Source organism: Malus domestica, chromosome 05, assembly GCF_042453785.1.
Source record: "Malus domestica chromosome 05, GDT2T_hap1".
Taxonomy (NCBI): Eukaryota; Viridiplantae; Streptophyta; class Magnoliopsida; order Rosales; family Rosaceae; genus Malus; species Malus domestica.
The window spans coordinates 8,762,353-8,785,843 of record NC_091665.1 but is presented as its reverse complement, the minus strand read 5'-3'; the positions used below and the strand labels follow the sequence as shown (position 1 = coordinate 8,785,843).

The 23,491-nt window shown below is 36.8% G+C and overlaps 2 protein-coding genes and 1 long non-coding RNA gene across 6 annotated transcripts; 2 read left to right on the top strand and 1 right to left on the bottom strand.

Moving 5' to 3' along the window:
- Positions 1 to 13,838: 13,838 nt before the first annotated feature.
- Positions 13,839 to 14,716, top strand: LOC114824756 (uncharacterized). Of its 3 annotated transcripts, none has more exons than XR_011581205.1 (2): positions 13,839 to 14,233; positions 14,589 to 14,716. It is a non-coding gene; the product is annotated as an uncharacterized lncRNA (long non-coding RNA). The 3 variants fall into 3 exon arrangements; XR_011581206.1 differs by having other exon boundaries at positions 14,417 to 14,716; XR_011581204.1 differs by having other exon boundaries at positions 14,357 to 14,716.
- A 432-nt stretch (positions 14,717 to 15,148) lies between these two features.
- On the bottom strand, positions 15,149 to 18,133 carry LOC139196373 (uncharacterized). 2 transcript variants are annotated; one of them, XM_070822223.1, is made up of 5 exons: positions 18,055 to 18,133; positions 17,407 to 17,918; positions 17,087 to 17,312; positions 15,978 to 16,336; positions 15,149 to 15,880 (listed from the first exon to the last, which is right to left on the bottom strand). In XM_070822223.1, exons 2-5 carry the CDS (start codon positions 17,914 to 17,916, stop codon positions 15,344 to 15,346), a joined length of 1,632 nt encoding a protein of 543 aa, XP_070678324.1. In that variant the 5' UTR covers positions 17,917 to 17,918; positions 18,055 to 18,133; the 3' UTR covers positions 15,149 to 15,343. The 2 variants fall into 2 exon arrangements, 1 of the variants encoding a protein (XP_070678324.1); XR_011581203.1 differs by lacking the exons at positions 15,149 to 15,880; positions 15,978 to 16,336 and adding an exon at positions 16,717 to 16,992 and having other exon boundaries at positions 18,055 to 18,131.
- Positions 18,134 to 21,083: 2,950 nt separating this feature from the next.
- LOC103436594 (uncharacterized) lies at positions 21,084 to 23,280 on the top strand. The gene is made up of 3 exons (XM_008375035.4): positions 21,084 to 21,218; positions 21,651 to 21,827; positions 22,751 to 23,280. Exon 3 carries the CDS (start codon positions 22,756 to 22,758, stop codon positions 23,185 to 23,187), a length of 432 nt encoding a protein of 143 aa, XP_008373257.3. The 5' UTR covers positions 21,084 to 21,218; positions 21,651 to 21,827; positions 22,751 to 22,755; the 3' UTR covers positions 23,188 to 23,280.
- Positions 23,281 to 23,491: the final 211 nt, after the last annotated feature.

The following is a 23,491-nucleotide window of genomic DNA, read 5'->3' as shown; positions in this document are numbered from 1 at the left end:
ACCAGCCTTTTTCAACAAATCCCGTGCATACTTAGACTAATTGATGAATATAGATCCATCTTGATTATATTGGATATGGAGACCAAGAAAATAGGTGAGTTTTCCCATATCTTTCAGATCAAACACTGCAGCAAGGCTTGTAATCACTAATTGAATATTTGAAGCATTAAAACCAGTCACAATTATACCATCAACATATAATAGGAGTATAATAACATCCACATGATCTTCCTTCACAAATAGATATGTATCTGATAATGATGTAACAAATCCCAAAGTAGGTAGGTAATTAGTGATCTTCGAATTCCAAGCTCTTGGTGCTTGTTTCATGCCATAAAGTGACTTGATCAACTTGTAGACATAGTTTGGATGTTGTGAATCAATGAACCCCTGAGGCTGCTTCATATAAACTTCCTCTTCAAAGTCTCCATGTAAGAAGGCATTTTTAATGTCTAATTGCCTCAAATTCCAACCAAATTGAACCGCCAAAGCAAGAATCATTCTCACAGTGGTGTGTCTAACCGCAGAACTAAACATTTCAGAGTAGTCCAAGCCTTGCTCTTGGCTATACCCTTGTGCAACTAGCCTTGCTTTATACCTGGAAATTGATCCATCAGGGTTATTCTTGATTTTGTATACTATTTGCTTCCAATGATGCTTCTATCAACAGAAGGAGGAACTAAACACCAAGTTCCTTGTGCTTTTAAGGCATCAAACTCATCTTGCATGGCTCTTTGCCATTCTGTCTTGACACTAGCAGTTTTAAAAGTATTAACCTCCTCATTATCAATGACATTAGCTAAGAATGAGAAACCACTCGAGAAATCATCCAAAATATCCAAGGAAGTAATCTCAGGAAAAGTTGCTAAATAGGCTGCATAATTTTTTTTTTGAAATTGCACCTGTTTGTAACCTTGTTTGAATCCTATAATTGTGATGCACAGAACCAGATATCTTTGTATGTTCTGTAACAAATGAAGATGAAGGTGGAGAATGGAAGTATCACCTGAAGTTGCTATGAACTGAAGACATGAAGCAAAGGAGTTGTATCATTTGTTATGGAAACAGTATGGCCTGATGTACCCTACATTACATTATCTTGACTTTGAAGATTCCCTAAACTTAAAACTAACCTATTAATGTGACTCACTAAAGAAGATGTAGCTCCACCATTCTTACTAGATATCTGAGTAACTTCATGATTACTAGAAATATAAGTAACAGGTATAGGAACTAAAATTGGGAAGTGTGCAACATGCTGGTTACTATCTGCTTCATTGACTCGATTTCGTGATCTTTGTTTACCAGGAAAAATCATCTCATCATGTATGACATGTCTAGAAATAATGCATTTCTTGGACTCTAAGTCATAACATATGACACCTTTATAACCTGGAGAGTATCCAAGAAAAGTACACAACACTGATCTTGTTTGAAGCTTATTAGAATTGTAAGGCCTAAGCCAAGGAAACACAACAGTTCCAAATGTCTTCAAAGATTTTAAATCTGGAAGTTTCTTGTGTAGTAGATTATAAAGAGATACCATAGACAGAGACTTGCATGGCATTCAATTGATAAGAAATATTGAGTGTGCACAGGCAAAATTTCAATGGTAAACAGCATTAGTGAGTAATGTAATTGAAGTTTCAATTATATGTCTGTGTTTCCTCTCAGCAATTCCATTTTGCTAAGGGGTATATGGACATGATAGCATCTGAGTAATTCTGTTATCACTTAAGAACTTTGTAAAAGCCTTACTAATGTACTCTCATCCCCATCAGTTTGTAAACACTTGACAGAGACTCCAAACTGGTTTAACACAAACTGATAAAACTTTACAAAAATAGAGAAGACATCAGATTTATTGCACATTGGAAATACCCAAGTGTATCTTGTATATTCATCAACAAACATTACATAATACATGTAGCCATCTACAGACTTTATAGGATAAGGTCCCTAGACATCAGTATGAACTTTATCAAATGGAGATAGACATTTTTCAGTTCTCTCTGGAAATGGCAATCTAGACATTTTTCCTTGAATACATGATGTACAAACACTATGCTTATTATTTGTATTATATGGTTTACTACATAGTTTTAGCATACAAGACAGTACTTTATTTGTAAGGTGACCCAACCTTTGATGCCACACATTTGACTTCACCAATTGACCAAGTAAAGTTGTTGTAGTAGGAACTGTAGACTGCACACCTTTAGCACTGTGGAAAACTAGGATCTAAAACAACTCTGTGGGCCTACTCTTCCCTTGATATAGAACCTCCTTTATCTTCTTGTCCTGTAAAAAGAAGTTTGACTTATCACATACAAACCAACTGTTATTATCAGCACTCATTTATTTAACAGACAACAAACTTCTAGCAATCTTTGGAACATGTAAAACATAAGTAAGTAATAATGAGTGGACCTTTGTATGAAAAGTAGTGGAACCAATGTTTTTTTATTGATATACTTAAGCCATTACCAATAGTAATCTTCTCATTTCCTTCATATGGAGCAACTTGTGCCAAGCCATTGACATCAGCTGTCATGTGGTAAGAAGCACCAGAATTCATTATCCATGAATCAGTGGGCATGAATTGTGATGATTGTTGTGCATTCATGGCATTTATTGAGGATGGAGGAGGTTGGCTTTGATATGTGTTGTAATACCCTGAAAAATGTAAATATATGAATTGGGCATTCATAATTATGAATATGTGAAAAGAATTGGGAATTTATATTAATTCATAAAATTTTAGTGCTAAATTAAACTATTTACGAGGTTTAAAGTTGGATATTAATTATTTAAAATATGTAGACCTTTCAAGGTCAAAATTTATATATTTGAATAGAACTCAATCTTACGAACGCGTAGGCGTAAACCGTTCGTGAAACGAGGTTAGAAAGAAGAAGTTATTAACGTTTAAAGTCGGGGATAAATTGGTAATTTTCAAACATTTTTAGAAGGCTCCAGAAAATTTGGAGCCATGTGACATGCCACATGTGTGGCTAAGATGAAAGGAAGAAACAAAAAATGGACGGTTGGGATTGAAAGAAAAGCATAGAAAGGAGAGAAGGGGGAAAGAATCAGGGGGGAGGACCAATGGGGAGAGAGAACCGAGAGGGAAAAGAGAGGAACGGGACACAGGAAATCGGGACCCGGGCCTTGGTGACCCGACCCGGTTCAGCGCCATACATGTTTCTAACGGGATTTCACCCCTTTTCCGGTGAATTGTGTCAAACAACCATTTGGAAACCCCTCTACCACCTTCCCTCTCCCTATTACACCCCAAAAATCATGAAATTTGGTCTTGCAATTAGGAAGAACACACCCGAGGGTGCCGCGACCTTCCTTACTTGAATTCCACCAAATCTAAAATGATTTGATTAAATTACCACTACCAATAGACTCCTCTTAACCCCAGTAACAAAGCCCAAGCAATGGTTGAGGCGTCGGAGTTTGTTTGGAGTCGAATCAAGGATACCCATTTCTAGGGTTCCGGCGGGTTTGGTCCAAATTGGAGCCTTTCTAAACAAAATTGGATTTGACCGCAGGTATAAAAGTTTGCTCTACTATTTGAGACTTTCATTTATGTAATTTTTGAGAATTTTTCCAGCGAGTCGGGATTGCTGACCGCCACCCACGGCGGTGCGTGGCCAGTGGACCGTCTCTACCTCTTTCACACTATTTTCGATACTATGAGTCTATATTTGATGTACATATAGTGTGATTCAATTATTTGTACCGCTTTTGTGATAGTTAGTCACTAAAAAGTCGAAGTTAATGGATTTGGAAGTGGATATGTAAACTACGAAAGGCTTGATCCCACTCCAGGGTACGTAGGCAGTCTAACAGTGTTAGATGTAGCCTTAAATAACTCGAGAAATAATTCTTAGAATGAGAAGTGTGTTATAAAAGGAAATTGTGACAAAATGAGAATAAAATTTGTAGGTTTGGTGTTTAAATTTTTAATTATGAATCAGGGTCGTAAACAAGACATATAATTAAAGGTTACGATAGGTGGTAGTTAAATAATTGAGAAAAATCCTTTGTGGTGTTTTTGTACTAAAGAAATGAATTTAGTAAATAATTTGAGTTTTTACCTTATGGATTTTTTTTAAAGGTCGGTTTTGAATTTAATGTAAGGATTAGTGAATTGAATATAGTAGAAAATAAATAACTAATGGTAATCAACTAAACATGATTTTTAGGTTGGGCCTATCAATAATAATAATATTATTTCTCGAATTAAAGAATTAATTCGGGGCGGGGCGATACATGTGTAGTTGCTTCTCTGATAACAGTCAAGAACAGCATGACCCATCTTCCCACAAATTTGGCAATTGATCACAAAACCATTAGAAGAATTGTTGGTGTTTCTGTGAAAGTAATTTGTTGCTGTATGATCTCTTTTGGTGCAGATTTGGCATTCAATAACTACATTCATCCTTGTATCTGTGTTTCCAGACCAACCATTGTTATTTGAATTCTGCCTGTACCCTCCAGAATTGAAATTCCTTCCCTTGTATCCATTATTGGACCTGTAGTTGTTTTGACTCTTAGAGTTAGAGCCATTGAATGATTTGAAGCCAAAATTTGAATTTTGAGTTCTTGTATCTTAATTGGAACCAGAATTCCCAAAGAAACCAACACCATATGGTGCAGGAGGATAAAAGGTAGCTGGTGGTTGTAGTGGGGAATAGAACTGGGAGGACTACATATCAGGTTGAAATTGTTGTGGAGGTTGATATTGAGATGGACCAATATAGGGAACTTGTGACAAAACACCACCGGTAGTAGCAATGATATGACTATGATTATGCAAATTAGAAGAAAAACCATTGACCATTGAAGATCCAGGATTAGTACCAGTCCCTTTCACATACAAGGCTGACAAACTCTGAGACAGCATACTAATTTCTCCTTCAATTTCCTTTTCAGCACCAAGAAGTTGTGCTTTAAACTCATTGAGAGTAATTGATGACTCCTTAGCAAGAATGATAGTTCTTATTATCGCATATTCTTTTGGCAGCTCAGCCAAACCAGCAATTATAACATCATTGTTTGAGATATACTCTCATGCAGCACTTAATTGCTCTCTAATATTTTTCAATCTCAGCAGATACTTATCAATTGAATCAGTTCCCTTTTGTATAGTAAGCAACTTAGTCTTTAGGTGATTCACTTGTGATTTTAAGACAGAAGCAAACCTATCTTCAAGATTCAACCATGCCTCATGAGCATTCTTGTATCCAAGAACATATTCCATCGCTTCATCAGATAAAGTTGCAAGCAAAAGACTCAATAAAGCCATATCAGTTGACTCCCAATCAATATAAGCTTTAGTAACTTCCTCGGTAACTTCAAGATCAGTAGTTATGACAAACTTTGGTGGACACACATTAGTGTCATCAAAATGACCAAATGGTTTGTAACCCTTCAACACAGCCTTAAACTGAAATGCCCATTTGGCAAAATTATCATCTTTCAATTTTATAGTAAGCATCCCCGACAAATTTTCTACTTTAACAATTAGAGTAGTCATCTTGGATCAGAACATAGATACATAAGTAGCAATATGTAATGACCAGGAAGAGATTGACACTCTTTTCAATTGGAAAAACTGCAAAACTCGAAGAGATTGAAACTCTTTATCAAGAAAGACTGACACTTTCCTAAATTGCCAAGAAAGATTAACACTTTCTGAAATCACCAAGAAAAAAGAACATTTTCTTGAATATTCCAATTTCTCTATTATTTCTTCACCAGCAATTTATGAACATTACGCTATACAATCAAAATACAGCAAATTTCTCAGATCTTAGCCCATACAATTTCTTCAAGAATCTTAAGAACCCAATAATCCATGATCAAAATATCTTTCAATATCGAAAGAAAGATGTCACCTGAATCAATTTCAACAATGAGAGAATGCAGACTGCTTCAACATCCTTCTAGAGTCTTAAAAAATTGCACACGGATTTACAGAAAAGCGAAAAACCACCACCAGAGATCAAAACGGCTACAATCTTACAAAGCAGCGGAAAAGTCACCAAAGATCGGAGCGGCGATGAGCCTTTTTGGCGATGATACCATCTTAACACTGAGAAATTGAGTTCTGAAGAAAGAGAGAGAGAGAGAGAGAGAGAGAGAGAAAGAGAGAGAGAGAGAGAGAGAGATAGATAGAAGCTTAGGGTGCGTTTGTTGCACCAGATTGCCTCAGACTGGACTAGCTTTAGGGACTAAGCTGGACTGGCTTATACTAGACTAAGCTGGACTAGTTTAGTGAAACGTTTGGTGCAATGTCGGACTAAGTCACATACTATATATTTTTTTGCCATTTTTAATTTCTTTTTGCCTTAAAAATTAAACAAAAATTAATAATTAAAGGACAGTGAAATCTTGGAAATGAATGGACCTAAGCAAATTTTCTTTCCCCTTCCCTTACCCTTATGCGTTTCTCTTTTCCATCATTTTCTCTCCATCAAATAATGCATCAATCTCTTACTTTTCTTGTTTAATTAAGAGAATTTGTTGGTTAACCATTCGCCAAGCCTTCAGAGATTCCATAAAGAAAGGCAAGCCTTCCAACCAATTAAACCTGTAAATTGATTTACAGAAATTCAAAACAAAAATCAATTGGGTAAATCCCAAAAAAAAAACTCAGAAACGAAAAAAAAAAAAAAAAAAAACCCAAAAACCCAGAACAAAAGTCGATTTACTAAGATTGCGAAGCAGTCATGAGGAGCTGACCCTGTCGATGAGGAGGCAAGCCTTCGGCAAAGCCAAAATCAGTAGCTTCAAAGCCATAACCATGGCAATAGTGAAGCAGCAAAAGAGAAGAAGATGGCGGAGATGACCTAGTCGACGAGGTCATTGTCGGAGATGAAGAAGTCGACAAGTTCGTCGTCGGAGATGAACCCGAAGCTTATGTTGTTGAAATCGAGGTTAGGGAGTTGATTTGAGCAGGACGAAGAAGTTCTTAGCTAGTTCGATGGTTTTTGGGGGGACACGCTATGAACGGCTAGTGAGGTTGTTATTGAAAGCTAGTCCTGGCTAATCTCATTAAAACTAGTCCAGCCAGAAAACAAACATGGGACTGGACTAATCTTTAGTCTAGTCCAATCCAGTGAACTTTAGTGAGGGGAAACAAACACCCTTTTCGAGATGAAGGAATTTCAGAACACTTTATATTTCACATCCTGAATTATTCCTTGACAATGTGTTATATAGTATCCACAATACATGGATTATTACAGTAGTATCCTTTGCAACTAACTCTCTAAGGGCCCGTTTGTTTGCACTCACTAGCACTCACTAGATTGGACTGGACTAAGTAGCAGTCTAGTCCCATGTTTGTTACACGATAGGACAAACATTAATGAGACTCGCCCCGACTAAACAGGACTAAGCACTTCGCTAGAGGGTCTTAGTGAAACCCCCCAAAAACAACGGGATTGCTAGTCCCGTCTTCTTCATTTACAAGCCGCGTCCCGCGAACCAACATGAGCACCATCATCACTTCTTCTCCAGTGACCAAACCAGAAACGGCTGTCGTCGATCTCCATCGTCCCGCAAACCTAGCACCCTTTTTGGCATTTCAGTCAGTGATTTGGGGTCTTTCGCCATCTGGGTCGACCCAAACGACGGCAAAGATGGATCTTTTGCTACCACCGCTCCACTTTTCCCACCCCATGTCCTCCTTCTTGGCTTCTCACAACCTAAAAACCTAGAAAATCGAACCCATAAAACCTATAAGACCGAACCCAGAAAACCCAAAAAAAAATATGTGAGATGAGCTTGAATCAACGATGGGAGTGATGTAGATCAAACCCAGAAAACATAAAAATTGTTGATCACAGACTTTACCTATCTTTCACCTTCGAGCCAATTGCATATGCACCCTGCCCCAACTCCTTAATTTACACTCTATTTTTTGCTTTGTGGTTTGATTTTGAAGATATGCACAGTTGATTATAAATTGTGAGAGGGAGTGAAGAGGGTGAAAAGGTGAGGGAGAAGGAGCTGGACGGGAAACATAAAGGGAAGAGATGGAGAAAAGGAGCAGAGATAGTTTGACTAAAGAAAAAGGGAGAGACAGAGAGACTTCTAGAGAAAAAAAAAAGAATTTTTTATTTATTTTTATTATTCTGGTATTTAGTCCGACACTGCATCAAACACTTCACTAAGCTAGTCCAGCTTAGTCTTGTTTAAGCTAGTCCAGCTTAGTCCCGCCCCCTAATAGTATTAACTAATTGAGTGATGGTAATTATAACCAAGGTATTAAATATCGGTAATATCGGAAATATCGGTAGTCCGAAAACACGGAAATATCGATGGAAATATCAGGATAATATCGATATCGATAAAAATTACATGGAAACCACGGAAATTGTAAGAAAAACTTGGAAATTTTTATTGAAACTTTGCAGGATGTTTATTTAGTCAATTATCTATTAGTTTATCACAAAAAATTGGAAGGAAATGCATTGCATGATGGATTTAACATTATCAAGTTGATTATATAGCGAGCTGACAAACATTGTGAGTGTAGAAAATATGTAGTAATTAATGAAAGAAGTTTAAACACACCAATTGGGGCTTATTGCGGCAAGTTTTTTAGATATGACCTCGCATCAAGTCGTCTTTTGTGTTAATTTGTAATCTTAACTGGTTTTGTTGTGTTGTGTCAATTAGTTAAATTAAGCGCTACATCCAATTGGGGCTTATAAACATTTTAATTCTCCTTAAAAATATAAGGGCATTTATCAGGATTTTCAGTGATTCTTTAAAGTTTAAAGGGTATTCGATCATAATTTTTAAGAAATTCATACATTCCAAATGTATTCATTTAGAAATTGATTCGAAGAGATTTTTAAAAAGTTGGGAAACTCGAAAAAATTAGAAATATTTCACATAATATTTTAAACATTCTCAAATCGCTCCCTGAAAATTTGAGGGAATTCACTTAAAATTTTACATAAAAGTTTTAAAAATTATTAAACTTCATCAAAATTCATAAATTTTTAAATCTATTATAATCCTTTAAAATCTGAATGGAGTAAAAAATTCAAATCTAAACCTAATATGAAACAATCACTAAATTACATAGAATTTCTAAACCAAATCTAACAAGGATCAATTACAATTCTAATACGATGTTGTAATTACTTGGAGTTTTTTAGGGCAATATAAGTAGATGATTTGGGGGCCTGAAACTTGCTTAAATCCCTAAATTGCCAATTGAAACGAGAAAGAATAGAAGACAGAGAGAACAAGTCAACGATCCCTCCTCCTCCTCATCGCCCTCCTATCCCTCTTCGCAATCTCCGCCCTTGCAAAACCCTCTTTGTTTCCTCCTACTCCTTCTCCCTCCGCCGCCTCCCCTCCTCCTCTTCCTCCTCCTGCTTCGTCACCATCGTCACCGAGATCAACCAGATCTTACCCGAGACCCCCTTTCTTTCTTCTTCTCTTTCTTTCCTTCTCTGCACACTCTCTTCTCTCTCGAAACCCTCTGATCACTCTCACTCTTTCTCCCGTGATTACCCTAGTACACGGCACCCACACCATCGTTCCGTAGACGGCATCACCATCAAAACCTCGTCTTTCTCTCTCTTCCTCTTGTCTCTGCAAGATCGACGAAACCCAGAAACCTCCGGCGAGTTTTCTTCATTTTCTCCGGTTAGGTAAGCTTGGGTGTGTGTTATGGAACGAGATCAGGTCGAGGGAAAGCTCACCCAACTCCGGTGAACCCGTGACTGTTGAGGAGCTTTCCGAACACCTTCGGCCATTTCACGGCGAACCATGGGTATAAACTTACTCCTCTCTCTTTCCTCTTCACGTTGGTAATTAGATCGGAGTCTAAGGTTTGCGTTTGTAATCGGCCGGAGCTGTAGAAGCTTCGGCGTTCTTCTCCGAGTAGCACAGTTCCAAAATATCGCAATAGTTTCGGTATCCCGATATTTTGACGAAAACCCGTTGGATACCTATTAAAATATCGGTACCGTGAAAAACCGATAATATCGGTGAAATATCGCCGATATTATCGGCATTTTGTTCCTTGATTATAACAGACAGTTGATAAGTGTCAATTGGTTAATAAGAATCAGTTTAATATGCGGTTTTGACTTGTACAAATGTGGGTCAGCGGAACCAAACTGCTTATACTAAAATACATAATCTATATAATATTGTGTGAACACACATATATAATATTTTATATATTAGTGTTTTATCAAACATCTTGGACTTATGAGATTAGAGGTTAGAGACTTTTTGTTGAGTTATGAAAATAAGAATTTTCAAGTTGTGAACTTGTAAATTTAAGTTCCAAGGTTGATAGTTTGATGATGAAATTTTTAAATTGATAAGTTTACAAATTTTTCTAATATTTACTTCGACAATAGCTCTTAATTTTTCATTGGGTACTATATGCGAGTTAAACTGCAAATCGGACCAAACCAAACCGCAACATTAGTGGCCTGATTACATTGGTTTTAAGCCATTGTGGTTCACTTGTGATGAAATATAGAAAAACTGAAGTATACAGATCTAAACTTTTCATCTATTTATAAATGCAGTAATGCACAATATGATACAATAATATCTTATAATATGATACAATAATATTTTATCTTCCCGTATATATGTGTGCGCGCGTGCACACCCCCGTACATGTAGGAACATCTATGGATCTGCCTACCTGATTAGCATATTAGCTATGGAAACTCAAGTTCTTACGTACAGACCAAATTTAGAAGAAGAGGTGTTTAGAAATAAAAACTATTCTGAAGTATTTGATTATTTTAATATTTGGTATATTTTCCCGTCGAAAAAGCTACATCCAGTACCTCAAACTAAGTGAGGTATTTCACACAAAAAGTAAGGAAAATGTGCTAAGAACTTCCCCATCCAGACCTACATCCCCCAACTTGATAAACTCTACAATCAGTTGTTAGAATCAATAGGTCCTCAAAATTTTCAATTCTATGTTGCCCGATATCCCTTCCTTTTCCAATCAGTACATAATTTAAATTGAAACTATTGGATTTTAAAAGAATAAAGAATATTTAATGAATAAAATATCTCCCAGATGACCCAATTTTCTCCCATGAACTATTTAAGTCATCTTTCTATATTGGTATTCAAAAATATTGAAACTGATCACTAATCCAAGAACATACACTAGTAGAAAAACATGTTTGCGCGACGGAGCAAATTTCGTCGTGCAAAGTATGTTTGCGCGATGCAAAATACAAAATGTCATGCAAAAGTATGTTTTGCACGATGCAGTTGCACCTACGTCTCGCAAAGTTTTATTTTTTATTTTTTTTCCTTTTGCTTTTCTTTTGGGGTTATTGCATTGCCCTTTTCTTTTGGGGTATCCACTTGTGTAAATGTTTTAAATTGACGATCAAATTAGTTCATTGTATTCATATAGGTTTAAAGAGTGTAACTGCAAAAAAGATCATCAAAATCAAAGTGAAAATAACCATTAAATCGTGATTTTTCGTTTATAGCCGTTGAAAAGTTTGTCCCGTTACATAATCTTTGAATGTTTGTCTTTTGCAATTTTTTGCATATGCGATCTCGAAGCATATACGAACAAGTTTGACGGTTGGATCGTTGAAACTAGTTTCCTACAATGTGTTTCCCATCAAAACGATAGATTCACTAATACTTAGAGTTTATTTATACTTTCATTAAATATAACATAAGATTTTGTGGTATCTACTTGTGTAAATATTTTAAATTGATGATCACAGTTTGTATTCATATAGGGTCAAAGAGTGTAGCTGTAAAAAATCATCAAAATCAGAGTTAAAATAACTGTTAAATCATGATTTTTCGTTTATAATTGTCGAAAAGGTTTGTCCCATTACTTGATTTCTGAATATTTTTTTTTTGCGATTTTTGGCGTATGCAATCTAGAAGTATATACAAACAAGTTTGACGGTTGAATCGTTAAAACTAATTTCGTGCAATATGTTTCCCATCAATTTCAATAGTATATATATTTACTAAGTAGATTTTTATTTATTTATTTTGTACTCATAAGCAAAAGGGCAAAAAATAAAAAAACTTTGCACGACGTAGGTGTACTTACGTTGCGCAAAGTTTTTTTTTCCTTTTGCTTTTCTTTTGGGGTTTTTACATTGCCTTTTTCTTTTGTGGTATCCACTTGTGTAAATATTTTAAATTGATGATCGAATTAGTTCATTGTATTCATATAGGTTTAAAGAGTGTATCTGTAAAAAATCATCAAAATCAGAGTTAAAATAACCGTTAAATCGTGATTTTTCATTTATAGCCGTCGAAAATGTTTGTCTCGTTACATAATCTCTAAATGTTTGTGTTTTTGCGATTTTTGGCGTATGCGATCTCGAAGTATATACAAACAAGTTTGACGATTCGATCGTTGAAACTAGTTTCGTACAATACGTATCCCATCAAAACAATAGATTCACTAACACTTTGAGTTTATTTATACTTTCATTAAGTATAACATAAGATTTTGTGGTATCCACTTGTGTAAATATTTTAAATTGACAATCGAATTAGTTTATTGTGTTCATATAGGATCAAGGAGTGTAGCTGTAAAATAATCATCAAAATCGGAGTTAAAATAACTGTTAAATCGTGATTTTTCGTTTATAGTCGTCGAAATGGTTGTCTTGTTACTTGATATCTGAATGTTTGTTTTTTGCGATTTTTGGGGTATGCGATCTCAAAGCATATACAAACAAGTTTGATGGTTGGATTTTTGAAACTAGTTTCATACAATGTGTTTCCCATCAAAACGATAGATTCACTAACATTTACAGTTTATTTATACTTTCATTTAGTACATAAGATTTTTTGGTATCCACTTGTGTAAATATTTTAAATTGACGATCAAATTAATTCATTGTATTTATATAGGATCCAGGAGTGTAGCTGTAAAAAATCATCAAAATCGGAGTTAAAATAACCGTTAAATATTTTTTTTTTGTTTATAATCGTCGAAAATATTTGTCCCGTTATTTGATCTCTACATGTTTGTTTTTTGCGATTTTTGGCGTATGCGATCTCGAAGTATATACAAACAAGTTTGACGGTTGGATTATTGAAACTAGTTTCGTACAATGCGTTTCCCATCAAAACAATAGATTTACTAACACTTAGAGTTTATTTATACTTTCATTAAGTATAACATAAGATTTTGTGGTATCCACTTGTGTAAATATTTTAAATTGACAATCGAATTAGTTCATTGTATTCATATAGGATCTAGGAGTGTAGATGTAAAAAATCATCAAAATCGGAGTTAAAACTATCGTTAAATCGTGTTTTTTCGTTTATAACTGTTGAAAAGTTTTATCCCGTTACTTGATCTATGCATGTTTGTTTTCTGCGATTTTTTGGCGTATGCGATCTCGAAGCATATACAAACAAATTTGACGGCTGTATCTTTGAAACTAGTTTCGTACAATGCATTTCCCATCAAGTTCAATGGTATATATAGATTTACTAAGTAGATTTTAATTTATTTATTTTGTACTTATAAAACTTAAGAAATTGAATGATATATATGTGAAAAAAATTATTGTGGGTTTTTGTTAGAAAAAATATATTATTTTGGGGTTTATGTAAGAAAATTTTGAATTTGAAATGAGTAAAGTCACATTTTTAGTAATTTTTATAATATTTAAAAAAATTAAAAAAATACCTTGCGTGACGCCTTAATGTGATCGTCGTGCAAAACTACTTTGCGTAACGTCAAATTGTATACCTATGTCGCGCTAGTTGTGATAATTTTGGCCGTTCAATAGTGAAAAGAGGTGTTTTTTTTTTTTTCAATTTTCCAAGTTTGGCAACCTTCAACCCCATAGATCTTTCTTTTCCCTTAGACCTCTCTCTTCCCTCTCGCTCTTTCTTTCTCGTAGACCTGCATCGCCTCTTTCATTCCCGTAGACCTCTCTCTTCCCCTAGTCCTGCATCTCCTATTTCTTTCTCGTAGACCTATCTCTTCCCTCTCGCTCATCTCTCCCTCTCTCTTTCCTGTAGACCTTTCTCTCTTCTTCACAACCTTGAACCCTAAATCTTGAACCTAGACCTGTCTTTCCTCTTCACAATCTCGAATCCAACCACCACCACTACTCTGTCGGTTGTCTCTCTCCCTCTCGTTCTAAATGACGGGCAACCACACGAATCTCGAAGCCGACGAGAATCAAGTCCCAAACTTAAGGTAAGGATTTTTTATTTTCAATGGGTTTTTGTTATTTAGGGTTTAGGGTCAAATTGCATGTTGATTTCTGAGTACTTTGTCGAAATATCCAGATAAAATTGGATGTTGGTTATGATTTGATAGGGTTTCGGATTTGTGAGGGTTTGAGGTTATGTGGGTCTGTTGATTTTGTTTAGTTGATAGGGTTTCGGATTTGTAAGGGTAGGAATCCCAACACAAACTCGAAAGAAATGAGTTTGACTTGCAGGTACAACTTCTAGCCCAACACCAACTCTACATTCCTCCGTATCTCTTCTTTGTTCTCTGTTTCTGTATCTGTATTCTCTAATCTTTTATTTTAAATTCATACATACAGGTGTATAATACAAGTCCTCTACTTCTCAGTGGAACCGCAATCCATATTTAGCACAGTAGAGATTCCCACTTTTCTAATCCCAATCCCCTAAAACCCTATTCAGGAAACCCCATCTTCTTATACCATAAGGGTGCGTTTGTTGCGCTGGACTGTCTCGGACTGGACTAGCTGCCGGGACTAAGCTGGACTGGCTTAGACTGGACTAAGCTGGACTAACTTAGTGAAGCGTTTGGTGCAGTCTCGGACTAAGAAGCAGGATAAGAAAAACAGTACTGTTCACCAAATTTGTGTTTGCTTAGACTAGGACTACAAATTTTTGCCATTGTATAATAGAGTAATGCTACAAATCTCATGATATGGGTTAATTGGAGCATATTTTTGCCATGTATATTATGAATCTTAAAAAAAATTGACAATTGTTTTGTTTCTATTACCTGCTAATAGAATTGGGTTTAATTTGCAAATGTAGCTTGATTTAAACTCTATCACCCAACAGAAGAAAAATAATAGTGGCCAATACATGCAACTTCAACAAATACAAGTACATAAGATCTCCATAATTTAGAAAATCCTAGTTAACATTAGTTAACATTAGCCAAAATAGATCTCCATAATTTACAAAATGGCTAGTTAACATAAGCCAAAATACTAGTGCAAAGCTAAGTTATAAGTCATAACATAAGATTGTATGATTAATAAAATACATCCATGTTAACGTTAATAAAATACATCCATGTTAACATTAGCCAAAATCCTCATCCGCTTGCGTTGTCGCTTAAAAGCCTTTGGACGAACACTTTCTTGAGTTCCGGTTTGATTGCCCTGAACACTCCCACATTTTTTGGTTTATCCAAAATAAGAGACAATGCATCAATTTGATCCATAGGAGAGAGACCCATTGCTTCAAGTTCATTAGCTATGTCAGTATGATCTGCAGTACCTTGAACTAAAGCTTCGGTTACCATTTGCATCCTCTTCCCACTTTCAACATAAAAATCTTTCAGTCCACTGATAATTGCCTCGGTTCCATCACTTGAACTTCCCACAGCTCTTTTCCTCTTTCTTTGGCTATTTTTAGATGGGGTGCTTTGTTGGCTTTGTTGGTTCATTGAAGAAACAAAATTTTCACCTCCAATATCACTTTCACCAACATGATCATGACTTTGTTCCTCCACCATTTGAGCAGGGGTTTCGGCTACATTACCCGTAGCCCGATCTTTTCCAAATATATATGCAAATCTATCAAACAGTGGAAAATGTTTGCTTCTCCATCCATCGGCTTCTTTATTTCTCTAAGATTATATCAACATAGCAAAACTAGAATTTAGCATGCGTAACAAATATAGCAGCAAGAATATAACTAATGCATAAATAAAATAGGATATGAACCTGCACATAAGTTTGCCATGCGTCATCACTGTCAACTTCAACGCACTTTTTGACATCATTCCATGCAAATCCACTTGTGTTTATCATGTCAACGACCATACTATATGTTTTTTTCCATTTCTTCAACTTGGACTCAATATGTGGATTTGCCTTTATATTTGAATGAGGACATAAAACATTGACAGCTTTTGCTATTTCAACCAAAGTACCTTGTTTGAAAGCACCGGTGTCACACCGTTGCTTCCGAGCAACAAAATCCTCAAGAACTCCTAGTAATACTTCTTCCTCAAATGCTTCCCATTTACGCCTTCTTCCTTTTGGCTCTTGAGTAGCATTCAAAAAATTTTCGTTATCCATACCTAAACAAAAAATATTTTAATGAAGGAAAATACCATACAAATAATCAATTTGCATAATATCCAATCAACTTGCATAATATCCAATCAACTTGCATAATATCCAATTAATTTGCATACCATCCAATCATTGTGCTAATATCTAACAAATGCATGATAAAAAGGAATACTAAAATAAAATGTTATCATTAACACATATAGCTAGTTCGGTTGCTGGTTCCTAATTGCTCTCCACTCATTATACATTTCCTGAGCCATATCATTCCTCATTGCAGTCCACTGGTCCGATGTTTGAACACTACCAACATATTCACCTTCTTCTGTATTTTGTCCATCTTCTATTATTGGCAAATTCTCCATTGGATCTACAAACATCTCTTGCCTAATAAGATTGTGTAGTAGGCAACAAGCGGTAATTATTCGACCTTGTGTCCTTATCGGATAGAAAGATGGACTCCTTAGTATCGACCACCTTCCTTTTAGCAAGCCAAAACAGCGTTCAATTACATTCCTTGCCTTAGAATGCTTCATGTTAAAATATTCTTCCTTATTAGAAGGTGTTCGTCCCTCCCATTCAGATAAATGATAAGGTATTCCTCTATAGGGTGCAAGGAATCCTTCACCATTTGTATAACCACCATCTACAAGGTAATAATAACCTAATGAAAAAAAAAACAGACCTTATTAGTGTTTTGTAGTTGACAAACAGAACTAAACCTAACTTACAAAGTTGAGACTAAGTAATAGTCTTACCCGCTGGTACCTTAAAACCATTAGGCCTACTAATTGCATCATGTAGCACTCTAGAGTCTGATGCGGAACCCTCCCACCCCGGAAACACATATATGAACTGCATATCTCCTGAACACACACCTAACACATTAGTTGCGACTCGACCCTTTCTTGTTCGGTATCTTGGTTTGTCAATTTCAGGTACATGCACATCAATGTGTGTTCCATCCAATGCTCCCAAGCAATTCTTAAAAATAAAAAATAAAAAAGTTGTTGTTAATTTATACAAAGGGAATGAAGAGTTAAAGCTTAGGGAAAATGAAAAAAAATTCTCATCATACCTTAAAACATCGCCACCTAGGATCTGTAGAATCAATAGGCACAGGCTGGGGGACTTTTAGTAGGATACCTTGTAATCGCAAAATTCCTTGCAATACGCTATTGAAATACCTACTTATAGTCTCTCCCGACCTATAAAATCTACCGCCAACACTACGATTCTTAGTATGATGTGCTAATATTTGTAAAGTCATACACACCTGTTCCTCTACAGACACCAAACCATCAGTTTTTACCCTCCCATCTTGACGAAGTAAGTCGCATAATATGCCAAAAGTCCTTCTATCCATTCTCAATTCGTTGACACATTCAGTATCAGTATTCCCTATTATACCATTCAGATAACACAAACTAATCTCTCGTCTAATAAGTGAACGGTTAGTCAATGTGGGTCGTTCAACATGTCTCTGTTTGCCACGTAGCATCATCACCACAAGAATCGTACAAATACAAATTGTCTCCAAATAAGACATCTCTAACAATAAGATCAATAAAAGCTTCCTTCGATCCATATCTATCCAAACAAAAAAAAAAACAAAAAACAAATTAAGGACATCTATAAACATCTATAAACATGTGTCTAAGAACACTAGTATGAGGATTGCTATCATTGCTAGGCATTGCATGTGAAGAGGGAAATTAAAGGACACCTGTAATGCAGTAGCCTTAGCCTTAGCCTTAGCCTTAGCCTTCTGTTTATGCTCCTCTTCTCTGCAACCAACAACCACAAAAAATTGCAATTCAGCATCAACCCCACACAATACAAAACATTCACATTGTAATATCATGGTTATAAACCAAGTACATACACACACACTCATGGACAAATGTGCAAAATACACATACATACTCACACTCACACTCACACTAACACACACACGGACATACACACTCTCACACACTGACAAAGACTCACACACACCCTGCATACATACATACACACACACACACACTGCATACACACACACACTGCATACACACACACACTGCATACACACTGCACACACACACACACTGCATACACACACACACTGCATACACACACACACTGCACACACACACACACACTGCATACACACACACACTGCATACACACACACACTGCACACACACACACACACTGCATACATACACACAGACTGCATACATACTGCATACATACACACACACACACACTGCATACATACTGCATACATACACACACACACTGCATACATACTGCATACATACACACACACACTGCATACATACACACACACTGCATACATACTGTGTTTTTATACTCTGTTTTTATACTCATACACACACACACTGCATACACACACACACAGCATACACACACACACACTGCATACACACACACATTGCACACACACACACACACACACTGCATACACACTCACACACACACTGCACACACACACACACTGCATACACACACACACTGCACATACACACACACACTGCATACATACTGCATACATACACACACACACACACTGCATACATACACACACACTGCATACATACTGTGTTTTTATACTCTGTTTTTATACTCACACACACACACACACTCACTGCATACACACACACACTGCACACACACTCACACTCACACACACTCACACTCACACTTACACTCACACTCACTCACACTCACACTCACTCACACTCACACATACACACACACTGCACACATACTGCATACATACACACACACACACTGCATACACACACATACTGCACACACACTCACACTCACACACACTCACACTCACACTTACACTCACACTCACCCACAAACACAGTCACACACACACACACACACACACGGGGACAGAATGCAACACACTAACACACACACACTGCATACACACACACACACTGCATACACACTCACACATACACACACACACTGCACACATACTGCATACATACACACACACACACACACTGCATACACACACACACACACTGCATACACACACACACTGCACACACACACACACTGCACACACACTCACACTCACACACACTCACACTCACACTTACACTCACACTCACACACAAACACAGTCACACACACACACACGGGGACAGAGTGCAACACACTCTTACCCTCACACACACACTCTGTTTTTATACTCACACACACACACACACACACACACACACACACACACACACACACTGCATACACACACACACATTGCACACACACACACACATTGCGCACACACACACACACTGCATACACACTCACACACACTGCACACACACACACACACACTGCATACACACACACACTGCACACACACACACACACACTGCACACACACACACTGCACACACATACTGCATACACACACACACACTGCATACACACTCATTCACACACACACTGCATACACACTCATTCACACACACACTGCATACACACACACTGCACACACACTCACACTCACACACACTCACACTCACACTTACACTCACACTCACACTCACCCACAAACACAGTCACACACACACACACACGGGGACAGAATGCAACACACTAACACACACACACTGCATACACACACACACACTGCACACACACTCACACTCACACTCACTTACACTCACACTCACTCACACTCACACTTACACTCACACTCACACACAAACACAGTCACACACACACACACACGGGGACAGAGTGCAACACACTCTTACCCTCACACACACACACACACACACACACACACACACACACACACACACACACCACACACACACTGCATACACACTCATTCACACACACACTGCAGACACACTCATTCACACACACACTGCACACACACACACACTGCATACACACTCATTCACACACACACTGCACACACACACACACACTGCACACACACCTAAATCAAATAACTCAACAATGTTTTGTAATAACTCAACAATGTTTTGTAACTTATCATCCAAATCAACAATTAACTGGTTAAGAAATTAAAATCTAAAAGCTACAGACCCTAGAAAACCAGAATCAAAAGATATACAAACTTAAAAAGCATGTATCAACCATCAATCGAAGCCCAGAGCAACGACAAGCTATGATTGAAAATTCTAATCTCAATTTGACCCTAAAAATCAAAACCCTAATTTGTTCAAGTGCAGAGGTCTATAATTGAAAATTTATCAAACCCAAAACACCTAAATCAAATAAAGCCCAGTAATATCACGATCTGCAAAAAAAAATCGAAGAAATAATGTCGGATTCGAAGTTTACCAGATGAGGGCGAGCAGGATGGAGTTGAGGGCGAGCAGGACGCAGAGATGAGGATGAGGAGGACGAAGATGAGGGAGCAGGGCAAGGAGGGAGCACGGCGAGGATCGAGGTTGAGCGAGGTTCTCTCTCGCAGGAGCGCAGGAGCGCAAGAGGTCTTACGAGTCCGGGGGTGATTGGGGTGCTTCGCTTAGAACTCGTAGTGAGGGGTTTAATCCCAGCGAGTCAGACCTAATCCCATTAAACCTAATCCTGGTGCAGACCAAACAAGGGACTACAGTCCAGTCCAGTCCAGTCCTCCCTAATCCGGTCAAACAAACGGGTCCTAAATATTCCATTTCATATTTCCAGAACTGGGTTTTAGCTATTTAATGATCTCTGTGGTGAGTTTTCTCGAAGAACAGTAAAAGCATGAATCCTTAGTCTGTCCTCCCTATTACAAAATTTCACTACATGGGTTTTGTTCAATCCCAGTTTTCCACATATGGGATTTGAATCCTTTGATCCATATTGGAAGCTCATGCACTTTGAGCTTTAATACATGTAATATTTCTGATACTTGATTCATCCATTTAATTCCTGCTTAACTGTTGATGTTTTAGTAAAGAATGTTTCTTTGTTTAATTTATTAATAGAAATTGAAATTTGATACCATAATCCGCTTGAAAACTTTGAACTTTGGGCATCGTAGTTCCCTGTTTTGTTGGTTCAGTTGATATCTGGATATATTTTCTGTCAATCTGCTCTGAAATTCAACTATATTTTAGAACCTAGGTGATTTTTCACCCAAATATAGTGTTCAATTTCAATTTCACATTTATAATTTGCTTTAATCTATACCCAAATGTGTAGTTGTTGAACTGTGCCAACTCAATGCAGTAATTGTTTGCTTAGTTTCAATGTTGTAATGGTTTGCTTACTAGTTTTTCATGATTTCGCATCGAGTTCTTGATATTTGCTTACATTGCTTCATAGGCGTCCATGTCAATCTGCTGTGGGATTCCTATCTATGTTTCGGAGTTGCAACATGGTTGAACAATGGACCGGATTCAAACTTCTGCAGAAAGCACCTTCTGTATTTAACTTTCCCGAAGCCGTCAACAATTGAACTAAACTTCTTTTGCCTTTCAAATTTCTTTAATTCTAAAGGAGGTACTTTTCTATGATATGCTTTGAAAATTTTGCCTCTGCACCCAATTTGTCTATTGGAAAGAACAAGTTGCGGTTGTTTAGAGAATTCTGGATATCATTTTGCTTTCTTGATTTGGATATGATTTGGGGTCTGTTGATTTTGTTCTATGGATGTTTAAATTTTCTCTAACATCATCAAATTCTCATTTGCCTAGCAAAATCTTAGTTCTCTGACACTAACAAGGATACGAACAGAACAAAACAAATAAGCTTTTGGCACAATTTTTTATCTTCTAATCTCTTTTAATTGCAATCAACTAGCTCTGTATATTTCTAATTTAGGCTGAAGCTATATGAGTAAATATCATTTAGTTAACTGCCACATATTTAATGAGTGCTTGAGTTGTAAACTTAGTTAAGAATGTGCACAATTATATTTGTGAGTATCATGGATGCAGCTGTGATATGACTTTGGATAGGACAGAGGGAGATTGGGAGATGTGATATTTAACCAATATTTACAATTGCTATTGGAGTGGTCTTATTGCTTACAAAAACCATTTTCTCGGACTCCATTATTGTACTGTTGTTTGGTGGTGATGCTCGATATATATATATATATATATATATATATATATATATATATATATATATATAGAGAGAGAGAGAGAGAGAGAGAGAGAGAGAGATATATTTACGTAATAACTGAACATTTCCTTTCTTATCTTTGCATGTGTCTCCTTATTAGTTCGAGAAAATGCATTTAAAATAGTGCATATTACATATATGTTACAATTAGAATGTCCATTTGTTTATGTTGATTAATTATATTTAATTTATTGAATGTGTGTGTGTATTGTTATTATTCTTATTTTTATGAATCGTTCAAATAATATTTATATTTTGTTATTAAACATTATATGTTTTTTCTTTATTATTACAAGGTGCTATGGTGGAAAAGTGCACTATTGTTCTCCAAGAAGCAACATCACAGCTTCCCCCGGAGACCCCGATCGAGGGCGTCATTGTACCCGAGGATGTAGGTCTTCAGATCATGACTAAGGTCCTGGATCAGAAGTTGGGTCGTCGTCATGGCAAGGTTGTTCGATGTATGGGAAAGGCAGGGGTTCGTGAGACGGGTGCCTCCTCTTCCAGATCGTCCACAGGAGAGGTCAATGCCCTGAAGGAGGAAGTAACAGTCCTAAAAGGTCAGCTTGCGACCCAGGGCAAGCACATTAGGGCCCAGGACGAGTGGATGAGTATGATTGTACAGCCCTTAGCGATGTCCGACCTCCAAATCCCGATGCTAGCACGTGATCTTGCTCCACCTTCGACTTCCCAGCTATTTCGTCAAGCCGATACCAGTAGCATGATGTATTAAACCTAGAATACTTGTAGTTTTTTTATTTTTTGTTCAGACATCTTGCATGTACATTTTCATAAATTTTATAATTAAATACTTGTTCTTGGTTTATTAATTATTGTTTAGAATTTAATTACAATATTTATTAAAAATTAAATAAAAAAATTCTTTGCCAAAAAATAAAAAGGGTTTGCATGATGAAGAAGTGACCTACGTCACGCAAAAGTACTTTGTGAAACGCATATCATTTATTCATCGCGCAAACCCTGCTATCATTGCATTGGCCCAACAGTGGGTGAGCGACGAAGGTTCGTTGGGCTAA

Excerpts from the sequence above, each read along its gene's own strand:
- LOC139196373 (XM_070822223.1), bottom strand. The coding sequence starts at position 17,916 with ATGGATCGAAGGAAGCTTTTATTGATCTTATTGTTAGAGATGTCTTAT. Across the intron at positions 17,313-17,406 it reads CTAGGTGGCGATGTTTTAAG|AATTGCTTGGGAGCATTGGA; the intron begins GTATGATGAGAA and ends TTTATTTTTAAG. Across the intron at positions 16,337-17,086 it reads TGGTTTTAAGGTACCAGCGG|GTATGGATAACGAAAATTTT; the intron begins GTAAGACTATTA and ends TTTTTTGTTTAG.
- LOC103436594 (XM_008375035.4), top strand. The coding sequence starts at position 22,756 with ATGGTGGAAAAGTGCACTATTGTTCTCCAAGAAGCAACATCACAGCTT.